General features: G+C 40.2%; 1 protein-coding gene across 2 annotated transcripts in view; it reads right to left on the bottom strand.

The window, feature by feature from the left end:
• mapk8ip2 (mitogen-activated protein kinase 8 interacting protein 2) overlaps nucleotides 1-16,742 on the bottom strand; it is a 62,426-nt gene that overhangs the window by 3,992 nt on the left and 41,692 nt on the right. The window contains exons 3-13 of one of the 2 annotated variants that reach the window (XM_047387660.1): nucleotides 11,752-11,991; nucleotides 11,573-11,651; nucleotides 9,726-9,827; nucleotides 7,085-9,278; nucleotides 6,766-6,974; nucleotides 5,231-5,306; nucleotides 4,748-4,920; nucleotides 4,553-4,662; nucleotides 2,990-3,112; nucleotides 2,789-2,859; nucleotides 2,605-2,703 (exon numbers count right to left, since the gene is read on the bottom strand). In XM_047387660.1, coding sequence (XP_047243616.1) covers nucleotides 2,605-2,703; nucleotides 2,789-2,859; nucleotides 2,990-3,112; nucleotides 4,553-4,662; nucleotides 4,748-4,920; nucleotides 5,231-5,306; nucleotides 6,766-6,974; nucleotides 7,085-9,278; nucleotides 9,726-9,827; nucleotides 11,573-11,651; nucleotides 11,752-11,991 — 3,476 coding nt within the window. Of the gene's footprint in view, nucleotides 1-2,604; nucleotides 2,704-2,788; nucleotides 2,860-2,989; nucleotides 3,113-4,552; nucleotides 4,663-4,747; nucleotides 4,921-5,230; nucleotides 5,307-6,765; nucleotides 6,975-7,084; nucleotides 9,279-9,623; nucleotides 9,828-11,572; nucleotides 11,652-11,751; nucleotides 11,992-16,742 lie in introns of both variants that reach the window. The other variant, XM_047387652.1, reaches the window with a different exon arrangement.

Genomic DNA, 16,742 nt, shown 5'->3' on the forward strand with positions numbered 1-16,742 from the left:
TAGGCCAATGTGCAGTGTATTTTTTTTTTTCAAACATATGGTCAAAGAATTTTGCTCCCATCTGACCAGAGCACATTTTTCCACAGGTTTTCTGTGTCGCTACCTACCTTGTGGGAAACTGTAGATTGGACATATTATAGTTTTCCTCTAACAACAGCTTTCCTCTTGTCACTGGATTTAAAACCAGATCTGAGGATGGGTACTTTTTGACTTCCCCAAAAAAACCACTTGGGCCTTCAGAGAACAGCAGTATTTACAGTTAGATTACATTAAAATCAGGAGGATTTAGTTGTCTTTAGAATGCAATTTGCTGCACTGGATTTTATTTTGTGGAGTAAAGGGGCTGAAATCAAAATGCATGCCATGCTTTTCAGATTTTTATGTGTAAAACATTTTGAATACTATGCATCATTTTGCTCCACCTTCACAGTTATATGGTCCTGTGTATGGATCGACTGTGAGAGGAGGTAACTAGATCCTGGCATAAAATATTAAGGCAAATGGAGACTCGAATAATCACTGTCAAGATTATCTGCAGAGCAAGTTCAATGTTAAACTGGTAAGACTAAAGGTAAGAGATTCAGGTGTCTGCTGGAGATGTGAAATGAGTAGAGGCACATTATTGCTTATTTTTTAGGGTAAGGCTATCTTAATTAACAAGGTCCTGGAAGCACAGTTACTACAGAACCCAGCACTCTGTGTATTGAGTAAACATTAATATCGGAGGGGCTCAAGGTGACAGTCTATCAGGGATAGATAATAGTGCAGACTTGCCCTCATCACTGCATGTAGAACTATACTCACACATTGGAAAGCAAAGAATGTTGTCCTTTTTAATGAGTAATGCAGGAAAATTACCAAGACAGCCAAAGAAAAAAATAACTGAGCCATAAGCTTATTAACAGACAGAGGGGATTTGGGGAAATATGAGACCCTTATATGGATACAGTACTGAAACACAAACATAGAAGCTAGGAATATCTATGTACAAGATGCTAATGTTAATTTTACTTGCGACAGATGCACAAACATTAGATGGCAGGTGTTGCTGGCCACGACCAGGTCAGTTCAGATATTATTTTTTCCTCAATAAATGAAATCCTCCTTTGAAAAAAAACCTTTTTGTTCCTATTCTAGTCGTTTTTGTCTGATTTTAAAATTAAATTGCTGATCTGGGACTGCTAAGTGTGAAGAAAAGCAAAAACAGAAGGAAACTGTAAGGGACAAATTCTTTGTAATCATACTGTATTTTGTATGTCAATATGTTTGTATGTCTTTATCACGGCCACTACCCTGCTCTATGGGAGTCCTGCAGGCTAGCTTATTGGGGCCATTGCTTTTTCTATTATATATCAATGATCTTCCCAATGTATTTAGTCATTCCAAGACTTTAATGTTGCTAATGATGCTGATAATACTGTTCTATTTGTGTCTGGCTCAAATATTGAATCTATGAATACTTATAATAATAATTAATAGATTATTAAAAGACAACTACATTGCTGGTTGCAAGATAATCATTTACAATTAATAACAAAACTGAGTATGTATTTTTCCTCATCTAGGAGAGATTTAGTTATATCAAATCCTATTACTTTTTTAAACAACCTACTTTCTATTGTCACTAGTTATAAATATCTTGGAATAATTTTGGACTCTCACTTGATCTATAGTGACCATGTGCAAACCTTATCTACTCAGGCTTTCTGGTTGGACTCACCGTGCATCTCTCTCTCTTTCTAATGCTTTAACTTTTCAAAATTATATTTTAAACATTGGGACTACATTGTGTTTTAAAATTTGTTTTAGTGCTAATTGTGTAGCCCTATTTGCTATGATGTCATAAACCAATCTTGGAAATGGCTGTTCCACTAGGTCTGGTACAAAGGGACATTTGCCACTGCTAGCCTTTAAAAATTGCTACGGCCAGAGGTCTTTCTTTTATGTCTGTACCAAGGCATGGAATGATACAAAATCACTGCAATCACTGATAGGTGGCTGCTGTGTAATGCTGTCTCTCTCACAATGTAAACTGGTATATTTGTTTTGTTTTTCTGTGTATACTGGTGTGATGCTGGATATATGTGTATTTTCATGTTCTGCAGTAGAGGAACTTGCTGAAAAACAGCAAATATGCCAGGCCCGATTTCTTTTAATCTTTGTCTGTTTTAAAAGCTTAAATTAATAAATAATCCAAAAGGAGGTAGTGTTACTTAGGCCAGTACCTTACAACAAAGAAAAAGTAAAACAGACAAATATTAGAATTTACAGCTAAATCTCAGTTTCTGGTTCCCATATTCACAGTTTTCCAGGGACAATAAAACTATTTTGTTTGTAAAGAAGCTTAAAACAAAAGGGTATGTTTGCAACAAAAGGACGGTTTCAACCCTTGCCTAAGTGCATGATATTTTAACACTACATGTAGATAACAATAATCATAAGCACCTAGCTTTTGAGCATGCTTTGGTTATAGAGGTAATAAATAAGGCACTTTTCCTCATTTGTCGAAAGGAAACTTAAACTGTAAGCTAAAAGACACAAATAACAGTCCTACTGTCCCTTGTTGGATTTAAATTAATTCATATTTTGATAATTTGGACATACCCGACACACTCAGCCACAGGCCTCATGGATTCCTGGGATACAAACACATGGCAAGCAAATCTGTTCAGCATTGGATGCTTGGTGATGAAGCCAAAGTAGCTGCAGAGAGATGAGCCATATAATACAATCAGTCAGATGTCAAAGTGTGATAACAGGACAGCATAGGATGGGCGGGCCTGTTTACCAGTTGTTCCTCGGATGGCATCCACAGAACGAGATGTTCTTCATCTGGAAGAAGTGACTACATCTGTCATACTTTGGAAGAGAAGAGAGAGCGAGCAAAAGAGAGAGAGAGAGAGAGAGAATTAGATTGTAGATGAATCAGGGAGGTAAAATTACTCTGCACAAGACGGATTTTCTGACTCATTTATTTATTCATTTGTACCTCATCAAGGGTGTCATATTCGTCCTCCAAGCTCATGATTAGTTTAACTCCTTGTAAGCTGATCTCAAGCTCACACAGAGAAGGAGGTCGCACATGTACCGTCCGTTTTCTCGATATCGCAATCTAAATGACAGAAAATGTGTTCGAAGGTATTAATAATGTTTGAGAGTACGGTGTCGGTCAGATGTTGACATCAGCTCATGATCAGTACAGTGAATGTTGCATTAATTGTGGGCATGCAAAGATTAAGATGTATTGTTCTTTGTTTTTTTGAAATCAAGAATTAAGGGCACAAGTTTGAATTTAATGAAAACCTTTTTCCAATCCACATAGGTTCAAACGTATCAACATAGGCTCAACTAAACACATACATCCCTACTAATATTTGGCGTATTTTTCCCTCCCAAGTAGCAGAGAAACAACAGGCTTTTGTAGCTATGAACAAGCCTCTGGCTGGAGATTTGACCAATATTTTTAAATTGATTGATTTCTTGGAATGGACCGAGCTTTTAAGCATGGATCATAACTTGAGGTCATTACACTGGGGAGGGCATTCAGGAAGCCTTTCAAGAGCAGTTTTGATACTCCTTTGGAATTGCTGTTCTTTTGTCCGGGACCAATATGAGTCCATGTTTTAAGACTTTCAAAAATGAGAACACTGTACCGACTGAAAGCATGACTGTACCATCATGCTGAGGCTCTGTTGCGTCTATACCCACTTGTCCGTGCAAGGTTGTTAGGGGGCTGTTGCCTATCTTGAGAGGCTGGGTACACCCTGGACATGTTGCCAGTCCATCAAAGGGCAATGCAGAGACACACAGGACAAACAACCATGCACGCACATACTCCTAACTAAGGGCAATTTAGAGAGACCAATTAATCTAACAGTCATGTTTTTAGACTGTGGGAGGAAGAGTACCTGGAGAGAACCCACGCATGCATGGGAGGAACCTGCAAACTTCATGCAGGACTTTCTTGCTGCAAGAGAAAAGTGCTATCAACAGCTCCACCATGCAGTCTTAGAAGGAAATCTGGTCTCCTCAATTTTACCTCAAATCAGCAGCTAGAAGGTTGGAACTTGGACACAATGATCCCAAACACAATGATAGATAGATCAAGCTAACATTAAGCTTCTGGAGTGGCTGAAGCTTCAACCAGATGGACAATTTATGGACTTTGGACTATCAACAAATCTCAATGAACTCAAACAAGAAGGGTAGCCAAATATCCAAAAATAAGTGATATCAGAAACTTGTTACAGACGACAAAAAGTGTGTGGTTTCTCTCCAAGTTGCAAAGATCATTTATTAGATCATTGATTAGAAAAAATCCACCATAAATTCAAACTGGCACACTTCAAGCATATTACAAGAAAGGTATTGAAGTGGTTGTTGTTCTATCAATTTAGTCTGGAAACAGAACAGTGCAAATGCATCAATAAAAGACCAACTTTGAAGTGCCATTCATGTTCATGATGAGTGTGTTTGAATTTCCTACGAACACTGAAAATATGGTCTGTGCAACTGGACAGCATGTATGTTTTAATATTTTTCCTTTTCTTACCTTTTGCATGGCGGCACAGAGAATGCCGTTGCCCTGGTGATAAGGTACTTCAACAGAACCCAAAAACTGAACATTGAATGTCTCAATCCACCCTGGATTCCTTTTCAGGCCTACATGGTGCGACAAAATGTGTTACACTTTTTGTTATCTTTAGTTTGATTAAAAGTTAAAAAGTGGGTGCATGTCACTGCTTACCCAGCAACTCCTTGGACTGGCCTATGACCTCATGGGCATAGAAGGCAGGAAAGATGCCTTTTTCCCCTGTTCGCATGTTATAGCCTCTGTACCAATAGTCATCTTCTTCTTCCTCCACATATAGGGGATCATCCACATCCAGCTCCAGTTCATCCTCATGTCTAGGAATGAATCTGCACACGGCAGCAGCAATAAGAAGGGCAAAAGAAAACAATGCTGCTTTTATCAGCTATCTTCCATTGTGAGGGTAAAACAGACAGAGGAGTGGAGAAAGAACACCTCTAATGCAGCTTGTGATGGAGGATGAACACCAACAGCACAGTCAACCACATAAATCACATTTAGCTTGTGTATACAAGATTTTCCTCCCATAATGCTTTAATTTAACATATTTCCGCATCAATATGTATAAGCATTAAAATCTGGATGGTTTATACCATATTTATTCACTTGTTGTCCAAAAAATGAACACTAAAGGTTTACCTGTAAACTGCTCTGTGCGTCTGGTCCCGCTCCTCTCCATTGATGGTACACGAGAAAAGTCCAAAGGATTCTGTGCCTACATGGGAGACAGACACAAGTTACAAACAACACATTTTGATTTAATTTGCCCAATGTAAACACGTTGGTTCCCTTTGTTCTTTGCAGAATCCTTGTTTCTTTGAATCATTTTGTTGTTGTGGATGTTTTACTGTTGTTCTCAGCTATATCTGTAGCTGTTCTACATGTTGCTGAGAATCCTGTTTACAGCGGCCAACCAGTTACACAGCATTTAAACAGAATACTAGGGAGATATTTACCCCAGAAAACATCCTTAGTAGAGATAAATTACTTTTCCTATCACCCTGAACTACTCATTTCAGTTTAAATCTCTTTACAGTCCATATTTTCTGCTAACTTTAACTGTAATTAGGTTTTTAAATCATAAACTTCTACTTTTGGCCCTGTTTAAAAATAGTCCTCCAGGCAAAATCATATTTTAGGGTTTTACAATATTTTTCTGACTTACTTTATTAAACATCTGCTAAAGGTATACATTCCCTCTGATTATTTTTCGGGGAAACGTGTTTTTAGTGTGATTCCACCTTTTAATCTACTCAAGGTGAAAAAAACATATAAAATAATCTTCCTCTTAGGCTCAGTACCGAGGAGGAACCTTCACAGCAGGAGTTATTAAATCAATCCTCTCAGGATCAGCAGACGTATTTTACATAAACAGTAGGACAGTAGAAACTAGTGATGGGAACTTCAGCTCCCTTTAGAGAAATGGTTCTTTTGACTCGGCTCACTTAAAAGAGCTGGCTCTTTTGGCCCCTAATCGGCTCTTAAAGCATTTTGTTACTTAAATGGATTTCTTGCCCACAATAAAGTAAATACACCTGTTAAATAAATTATTGACATACAGTCAGTATGTTCAATTTTAGCATTACAAATGCACTTTAGATTGTTTTTTTTGGAAAGTTTAAGCCTTTTTTTAATGATTTCTTTGGAAATCAATTTCAAAATAGAAGATATTTTCTCAAAACACATTGCCTAAACATATTATACTGTATAATGGCCATTCCTAATGGAAACGTGTTGTAGTTTGTGTAATTACAAGCTAGCTGTATTTGTCTCAACCTAAAACCAAATAAAAGCCTTCATAATGTGCTTTTTGCTACACAATTCACAATCATTAAAGATATAAATCTCGCAACAAGATCATTGATTAATTTTTAGAGAAATATTTACACTGAGTATAAGACTGCTGGCCTTTCAGGTCATATGTATTATTCTGACAGCAACATGTTAAACCCATTATGTAGAAAACTTAAACAGGTATGGGTGATGAATACGTTGAGATTCTTTAATTTGAAAATAATCAGACTACAGAATGTCCATCTGTCAACTGTGTTTAGCTAACAGATATTTGAACCTTTAAAACGAGGCTAAAGCTTCTTCTGTCTTATTTTAAACAAAAAACAAGTAAAAAAAAGTTGTATTTTACACTCTGCGAGATTTCTTTTTACGTGGCTTACTTGAGGAGCGGGAGGTGCTGTTGACAAACACGTTTAGGAACTTTTTGGAAAATGGCAGATCAGCCTCAGGAGAGGAGTCTTCAGAAGAGCTCAAAAGTTCTGGCCTGACTTCCTCATCATCATGCCTGTAGCCCATGTTTCCGGTCCCCAATGGCTCCTCATCACATAAGGTTGACAGCTCACTGTCATCACTCAAAACTGAGGTGCACCTAAAAGAACACACCAGTAAAGTCATACCTAAAGGGTTGATCACAGATAATATTGACAGAGCAAAAGGTTTGACACTTTTCTCAGCTTTCAAATATAATGTTAGGCTTACCTCCGAAGGCTAACTAGTTCCAGCGTTGTATTCTCATCCACCACTAATGTGTACTTCATGGAGTCATAAGCCAGGCCATCATCTTCATTCGGCTGCCTGAGAATCAGGTCTTTCTCACACAGTGGGAGGTCATGATCAGGTAATGAATGATTGTGCACACTGGAATCAATGGGTGGTGAGTTGTCAAGCTCTATGTCACTACAAACATATGACTGATTCCTCGTGCTACCCATGAAAGGATAAGAATCACCATTGTCCTCCTCTTCATCATTGTCAGTGGAGTAGGTGAGACTAAAGCAGCGGTTGGTCTGAGTGGTTGGTATGTCGAGCGTCAGACTGTTTTTGACTTCCGTGATGCGCTCAAGAGACGCTGATGAACGACTTGTTGGCCTGGGTTCGGTTTCTCGCCCCTCATCCTTGTCACTGATCACACTCTCACTGAGGCTGGGTGAGTCCAAATCTCTTCTGCCTTCCAGCATGGTCAAGTCATTATTAGGTTCTTCATCCTCCGGTCTCCCAGCATTCTTAGATAGTTTCTCTGTGGAGTTCTTGTCACAGCCTTTATTGGTATACAAGGAGTGCAAATCTGTTGTTCCCTTCTCTTCATTGGCACAGGGCTCAAAAATCAGTGGGCTTATAGTATCAGCAGGGGGGTTGGTCATATAGAGATGGGAACTTGCTCCTGGCTCCATCCTCTCTTTTCTGTACCCTTCACCTTCCATTTCATTTTGCTGTGATCTCCCTATCTCTGGTTTCTTATCCTGGGTCTCATCATTGAAATCGTCTCCATCTCCAATGTCTGAAGATGGTGAGATGGTATCAGACACAGATGCCTTCCTCCTAAAGCACTCCTCTGGGCAACTAATTGGATATGAGCCCTCTGAGATCATCCTGTTGACTAGGTTGCTAAGAAGCCACGGGGAGTCTGAGTTCTCACTTAGCTCATCTTCACTCTCTGATTCAGACTCTCCCTCACTTGTTTCATCGTATTCATCTGCGCATGGCATTAGTCTTGGACCCACTGGCAGGTAGAAAGAGCGTTTGAAACTCTCCAGGCTGTGGTCTGGTTCTATCTCAAGCACCATTGGTCTGGACAGACGGTCGTCACAGCACTGGGCTGGAGGCAGAGTCTCATCTGGGTCGGCATGGTGCTCACAAGCCAGCTCATCGTCCACACTCTGTAAACCCATCAGAGCCTGACCATCATCGTAGGACTCTGCAGGTAAGATGGGTGAGTCAACTGGTGAGGGTGTGGCAATAGTAGGTGAGGGATTATGGGAAGGAGAAGATAGAACAGAGCCTTCTTTGATTGGGTCACGCTGGCCCAAGAGCAGAGATGTTTTCAGGCCAACAATTCCACTGTCCTGTTCTAACTCGGTATCTGGGTCTAGTTCCTGGTCAGATGTCGGTGAGCTAGCCTCCTCTATCGAGTTGGTAAGGTGAGATGATCGTCCGCTGCTGCTCTCATCACTTGTCAAGTCCAACTCTGTTTCTGAGATAGAGGAGATCATGTTGGAAACCACAGGACCACCACAAGCAAATGCTGCCTCCAGCTCCCCTTCAACATCAGAATCAGAACCTGGAGAGCTAAGATCCTTGTCCTGGTCTGAAGTCACATAACCCTGTTGGTTCATATCTGCTATCCCTGGGTCTGAAGATGGGGAGGTTGAATCATTAGCTGCTATCTCCACAGCAGAAGCTATTGCAGCGTCTGAACTATTAGACTGGTCTGGAGCTTCGGAGCGGCTTAAGGACTGATAGCTACAGAAAGAAGCGAGCTCAGAGGGCTCAATCGAAGGGAATTCCACATAAGACGACTGATTCTCCTTGCAGATCTCCTTATACATGAACTCCACCTCAAAGTCCTTCTCCAGCTCTTCATCAGACAGAGGTGTATCAGCGCCCTCATTTCCTCCCATGGGAGCCGTTGATGACAAACACCGACTGGTTCCATCCGGGTCAGGATCATTTTCGGGCTCCACACCAGACTCGCTGGTAATTGTGTAAGTGTCTGTGGCGCAACGGTTTGAGTGCTTACGGTTGTGGTCACTGTTGAGGTCATGGTCCACCTCTGTGTCTGAACACTGGGAGTGCTCGTCTATGGAAGGTACTCTGGCTGTCTGGGTTGATGGGTCTACCTTGGACTCAGTGAATTCTGCAGGGCATGGGTGGGACCGGTGCTGACCAAATGAGCCTGTGAATAAAAACGTCATGCAGAAAGAAGTCAGGGTAATAACAAAAAAAACGCAGCACTATGCAGACATAATGAAGTTGATGACGAAGAAACGGAGGTCAAGGTAGACAAGTCTAAGGAGTTGAGATGGACAAATGTAAACATGCAAGATAAAAATAAAGGGTAATCTCTACTTTTAACTGATCAATATTCACTAAAAAACAAGATGTACAGAAACACCTATTAGAAAATGCACAATGTTGATGATTCAGGTTGTATGTTAAAGCAAATCCACAAAACAGCACTGCATCATGCTAATGTGAATGGGGATGAAATCCAAGCTTGCTGGGCTGGCCTTCGTGTTACCATATTCTGGCCTTTCCCGTCTGTTGCCCTCCATGTCGCAGAGGAGGGGCCTATGAGGAGACTGGGAATTCCCGCCCTCCCCTGCTTGTTTTGGTGGAGTACCTTTGCTCTGCGACCCTGGAGCCTGGGAAAGTGGAGAAGCTCTGCACTGGCCTGTCACATGACTACCGTCCTCCAAGCATGAGTGGGTTGGAGACAGACGACCTGGATATATGAAAGGTGTTCATTTTGTCACAGAGTTCAAAGCCATCTGAATGAGAATTGAAAATATTTATTTTTAAATTTACTGTGGTTTGTTATGCATACATATAACTTATGAAAAAGCCTTAAGTCATCCCTCATTTTTTCATAGTTTGTCTTGAATAATTTCTTGATTTGATTAATATTTCAATTTTCTTTTGTGTATGTTACAACCCAAGTAATTTCCCATAGGTTTTTGTGTGGGTTTATATTTCTGTTTCAGTACTCCAAGTCAATTTGTTTATTATAAATGGAGACAGTTGGCGAGTGGTTGGCTTCAAGCAAAACTGTTGACTGTTTTGGCTACTGTAGTTTTCTGTCTCTGTCTGTCTGTGTAATGCATCCTTCTCTTCAAGCTATCTTCAGATATACTAAGACAGTTGCTGCATGGAAGAGAGCTGAAACACTAGACACTGAATTTTATGACATTCAACAAAAAAGCGCTGTGTTCACAAGGTTTGCTTCCAATGTTTTCTGTAAGTTTTGTCTGCAAATGATTACAGCCCGTAACTAAGAATGTTACGAGCTAAAGAGTCATATCAAAACAGACCATAAATATGCTAGTGTTAGCCTAGCATGTCAACAAACTTATCTCCATGAAATCAGGAGCACGTTTTATTGATGTTTATGGAGGTTTGGGGCTGTTTGTTTTTTAATTTTACCAACGTGTTTCTTCAAATTGTAAATAATATTAAAATTTTTGGAGTGGTCCAGGCAGAGAACGGACTTGAATCTGATAAATTGGATAAGTGGAGGGAGTTGAAGATTAGGCTGAAAGCAATAAGGCCATATAACCTCGTTGATCTGAAGCTTCTCACCAAAGTAAAATTATAAAAATACCTGTAGGAACAAGCTGGTCAGCATTTATAAGAGGGGTGTGATTGCTGTAATACCAATAAATATGTTTTCTATTGATTGAAAAGGAAGTAAATAATTCTAATTGATTTTTCTAACTGATATTTTTCCATTGTGAGATGATTGTTTAATATCCTATTAGAAACAAAGTCACAAGTTAAATAAAAAGAAATATTGGCCAGGGGTATGAATAGTTTTTGGGTTTAAGAGCATAGGTGTGTCAGGAGGTGTGTTGCATTATATTAGCTTTTTTCACCTCTTGGGACTAAATATCTCTCACTGTCAAGAAAGCTGAATACTGCAGAATCCCAAACATCACTGGTGAGTTAGTTCAATGGGCCACAATCACAACACTAATAAACAACATGTAATCAAGATGAAATGTTGTGTTATTTTAATACACTTTACAGCTACTCAGAATTTATGCCTTTATATGGCGCTGATTTTGTTAACTTTGACATAATATATAGTGGTATTTGGGATCGGCAAATATCTCATCTTAAATAGCTAAGATTGTCTTCAGCGACGAAAATTTCTTGTCGAGACATTGTTACATTAAATAGTGTTTAAGCACCACAAATGTCTAACATGCTGTTCAACTGTTGTAGGTTTTGTTTTAGCCCTGGTACATTTAAATTCTGCTAGTTTTTACAAAACATACTTCTGTTAAATTCATTGTCATTACAGTTATCAATGCAGTAAAAATTAAGCCTAGACAAATGAGGGTTTATTTTACTAAAACTTTACTAGCACCTGGTGCCGTCTTGTGCAGTCATATGCAAATAACATAATAACAATAACAAAGACATTAAGCTAAAATAATTTCCATCAAGTGTTTTATGTGGTGAGCTCACCTTGTAAAGTTGGATTGCGTAAAGAGTCTTGCCAGCTTCCTTTCTTTGGGGACAGACTGCTGTTGTTGTTCAGCGAATCCTAGAGAAAGTGATGCAGTGTTGTAAAAGATTGTGTGTGGCCAACACACAGAGCTGACTCATGCTTGGTCTTTTTTGTGCGGTTAGGTCAATCTGCATACCTGCGAAACAGCAGTGGTGAGGTTCAATGTGGTAGGTCTGCTCTTCAGAGTGCCCAGGGTAGGGGAGCGAGGAGGGGATGCAGAGGGAGATGGTGGTGCATCAGGGTCAACCTCTTCCTCCTCGTCCTCTTCCTCCTCTTCATCCTCATCTTCATCATCAATCATCTCAAACTCTTGGAAGTCATCCTGGAAGGAGCAGACTGGGTGGTGCATGTCGTTCTTCTCCAGGATGAGGGAATCCTAAAAGCAGAATATGGAGACAGAGACTCCTGTAAATATTTAATGAAAGATTAGATATTAGTGATTTACATTGTTACACACACTCAGCACAAAGTTGTAACAATAGCAGCTCTTGTTTAAAGCATTTTCTGCTCTGAGAAGAAAAAAGGAAAACATTCAAGAGAACAAGATAGGAACAAAATTAGAAGAAGCTAGATGGTAGGTAGCATAATGTCCTTTAATTACACAGCGGGCCTTTGTTAATCACAAATGAATTAGAGCATAGTTATCATAAAGCTTACATGAACGTGTGGACACATAAAACACAAAAGCTAGGTGTAGACTCGAGTGTCAGCAAATGTATTAATCTCTAGTTTTCAAAAAACACAGACACAAGCTTGCAGTGTTAGTTTATACCGGTCATCCTGGAATGCTTCTCAGCTTATGCTGGATAAGTATTAAAGGAGGACACGTAGTAAGCGAATTACTCACTGTGAATTTGTAAAGTAGGTGGGCCTTTTTAATCTAGTTAACCAATATCTAATTTTGGTAGCTGGAATAGACATCTTAAAAAACGTCCTTGCATTACATAATTAATCTAGATCGTTATAAATCGAATATACACTGCTCAAAAAAAATAAAGGGAACACTTAAACAACACAATATAACTCCAAGTAAATCAAACTTCTGTGAAATCAAACTGTCCACTTAGGAAGCAACACTGATTGACAATCAATTTCACATGTTGTTGTTCAAATGGAATAGACAACAGGAGGAAATCTTTGGCGATTAGAAAGAAACACTCATTAAAGGAGTGGTTCTGCAGATGGGGACCACAGACTACTTCTCAGTACCTATGCTTTCTGGCTGATGATTTAGTCACTTTTGAATGTTGGTGGTACTTTCACACTCGTGGTAGCATGAGACGGACTCTACAACCCACACAAGTGGCTCAGGTAGTGCAGCTCATCCAGGATGGAACATCAATGCGAGCTGCGGCAAGAAGGTTTGCTGTGTCTGTCAGCGTAGTGTCCAGAGCCTGGAGGTGCTACCAGGAGACAGGCCAGTACACCAGGAGACGTGGAGGAGGCTGTAGGAGGGCAACAACCCAGCAGCAGGACCGCTACCTCCGCCTTTGTGCATGGAGGAACAGGAGGAGCACTGCCAGAGCCCTGCAAAATGACCTCCAGCAGGCCACAAATGTGCATGTGTCTGCACAAACGGTTAGAAGCCGACTCCATGAGGATGGTATGAGGACCCGACGTCCACAAATGGGGGTTGTGCTCACAGCCCAACACCGTGCAGGACGCTTGGCATTTGCCAGAGAACACCAGGATTGGCAAATTCACCACTGGCGCCTTGTGCTCTTCACAGATGAAAGCAGGTTCACACTGAGCACATGTGACAGACGTGACAGTCTGGAGACACCGTGGAGAGCGATCTGCTGCCTGCAACATCCTTCAGCATGACCGGTTTGGCAGTGGGTCAGTAAAGGTGTGGGGTGGCATGTCTCGCTCCATCCACCAACGTCATGTTGCACCACAGACAGTCCAGGAGTTTGCTGATGCTTTAGTCCAGGTCTGGGAGGCGATCCCTCAGGAGACCATCCGCCATCTCATCAGGAGCATGCCCAGGTGTTGTAGGGAGGTCATACAGACACGTGGAGGCCACACACAATACTGAGCCTCATTTTGACTTGTTTTAAGGACATTACATTAAAGTTGGATCAGCCTGTAGTGTGTTTTTCCACTTTAATTTTGTGTGTGACTCCAAATTCAGGCCTCCATTGGTTAATAAATTTGATTTCCATTGATGATTTTTGTGGGATTTTGTTGTCAGCACATTCAACTTTGTACAAAACAAAGTTTTCTATGAGAATATTTCATTCATTCAGATCTAGGATGTGTTATTTGAGTGTTCCCTTTATTTTGTTGAGCAGTGTAGTTTTGTTGTTTATTATGTAACTTTTCCATATGTAGTTTTAGTTGTGACAAGGTGAGAATTCCAGACACCACTCTCCCCAGTGACATCCATCTGCTAGTTCTGAGGTATCCCAAGGCATTCTCAAGCCAGACAGGATATATAGTCCCTCCAGGGAGTTGCCATGTCCAGAAAACCACCAAAGGGAGGCACCCAGTGGGCAGACTGATCAGATGCCCGAACCACCTCAACTGACTTATTTTGATGTGGAGAAGCACCCCACCGGCTGACAGAGCTTCTCACTCCATCTCTACGGCTGAGTCCAGCCACCATCTGTAGGAAGATTATTTCGCTGGTTTGAATCCAGTATCTTGTTCTTTTGGCCATGATCAATATCTCATGACCATAGGTAAGGGTAGGAACATAGACGTATCAGTAAATCGAGAGAATTGCTTTTTAGCTCATATCTTTCTTCACCACAACTGACTAGAGCAGTCTCCACGTCCCAGCAGATGAAGCCCCAATCTGTCGTTGCATTTCCCGTTCCATCCTGCCATCAATGACAGACGGACGGGCGGATGTTTTTTTTTCCACTATAGTTACAAACTGCTTTGAGTTGGTTATAAAATGTGGAAGGGTTCAAAGCAGATGGATACTTGTGCAAGACATAGTATTTTCTTTTATAAGAGGTGGACGAGTATATTTAAATAGAACTCATGCCCAACCGTTTTTTGTGTTTTTGCTAACAAGGATTGTTTTTACCTTTCTCAGCATCAGTATTATGAAAAGGGTAACACGGTTTTGCAGAAGGTGGGGTAATAGAGTAGACTAGCAAGCTTGAGGGCAACAAAATGAAATTATATCAAGCAGATTTGAATCAGGTTTCATAGGTTTACCAGAAAGTACAACACCATTCAATAAACCAAAAACATGTTTATGCGACACTGCACATACAAAGAAAATGCATTGTCATCACATTGATTAGCTTTTTCTTCCCATGATGCCATATTCCCTTCTTTGAATTTAACAATGCCTGGATTGATTTGTCAGTTTTATCCTTTTGGCAAGCGCAGCAGTTTCTGTGCCTCTAAGTGCAGTCTGTTTAATGGAGGAATCAAGGCTCACCCTCTCACCCACACCCACCACCCAATTCTGCTGATGCCTGGAGGCATCCACGTTATGCTACAGAATCAGAAACCAACACTCAGTCTACTGCCTAGGGAATACACACGAATATGCACACTTTTATCTCTTTAATGTATATTGTTTTGATGATTTAGGTGTCAAGGTGAAACGTTTGGAAAAGAGCTATTGTTCTCCATGCAAGATGGCTCTGAGGCAAATATCTGCATCTGCAAAGTCAAACAGCCAAGGCTCACTAAGCTTTTTCCACACACTAATCCTTAATAATCCACCATTTGGGATATATAACCTGTAACAACATGACAGTGTAAAATTCTCACAGATCCATATGAAGTAGGTTGTGAAAATGCATCAACTGCCAGGGGACAATGCTCTGCAGCATCAGGACACATCCCCTAGCAAGGCCACCTGACAGACAGACAGGCAGGCAGACGTAAATAAAAAAAAACACAATACTGTAAATACAAAGTGTGTGTCGGCAAAAATAAATCCCTGCAGTCTCCAGTTCCCAAGGACAACCCACACAGATCAGTGGCCATGCATCCTGTGTCTATCAGCAGACAATCCTGCAGTCCTGCAGGCAAGCCACTGGGTATATACATGTACTTATACTTACTCAGACAGAAAATGTATTCAGTTTGTTAATCAGCAGGCTTACATCTAACTGTACCAGGACTGGAAAGCAGGAGTTTCCAGTTGATATCGTGCTGATGTCCTTCATATATGCATATATTTCATATATTTAATCTACTCTGCAGGAGCTAGCAGAGATATACTTGCAACAAATATACTTTAAGGCAGAGAAGCTTTGCAATCTCTAATTAGGAGACCACAGGCCAGTTCAGCATGGCTAATTTTAAATCAAACGACTCTGCTGCTGCAGCTGAATATCATTTGGGATAGCAGCCCTAACAAAAATGCTCTATTCACCAGCGCAGAGAATAGACTTCAGGTCAAATTGCAGCACCATGTAGCCTACTGAATGTACAAGCCGACAGCAAAAAGGATTAGAGATACTGAAGATGTGAGCTTAAAGCAAAAATCAGCAACATTTTACACATTTTGGGTGAAACCAGTGAAACAGACAGAAAAGAATAAAAGATGCTGAGAATTACAATGATTACAGATAAAATAAAAGTAGCTTGGACCTGGGGGAGACATAATAGTTTAAGTTTAAAAAAAACGGCAGAATGATTAAGGAAGACAGGCAGAGATTATTTAATCTCTTATTTTGTGTGTAAGATGTATGGTCAATTTAATTTACAGTGCCTTGCGAATGTATTCACACTCCTTGAACCTTTACAAATGTTTTCATGTTAAAGCCCTTAGCTTCAATGTGTTTTACAAAGATTTCTTATTATATACCACATAAAGTAGCACATCAATGTGAAGTGCAAAGAAAATAATACATGATTTTCTTTTCAAAGTGTTTCAAACATTTGTATTGCACCCCTTTTTAGTCAAAAATATACTTAAATACTAAATAAAAGAGAACACTGGCTGTATTTCTTTATTTTGTTGGCTTTCATAAATCTTACTTACCAAATACAATACAAAATGTGGCAGTGTTTGATTCTGTGATCAACCCATATAACAAGAAGGATTTCATAATGGTACACTCTAAAATATGCAGTGATATAAAGATATATGTTGTCAATTATTTGTCTGAATCTTGATTTGAACCAAAGATGTGGCAGATAAAGTGACGT

The sequence above is a fragment of the Girardinichthys multiradiatus genome, chromosome 2 (genome assembly GCF_021462225.1).
Source record: "Girardinichthys multiradiatus isolate DD_20200921_A chromosome 2, DD_fGirMul_XY1, whole genome shotgun sequence".
Taxonomy (NCBI): domain Eukaryota; kingdom Metazoa; phylum Chordata; class Actinopteri; order Cyprinodontiformes; family Goodeidae; genus Girardinichthys; species Girardinichthys multiradiatus.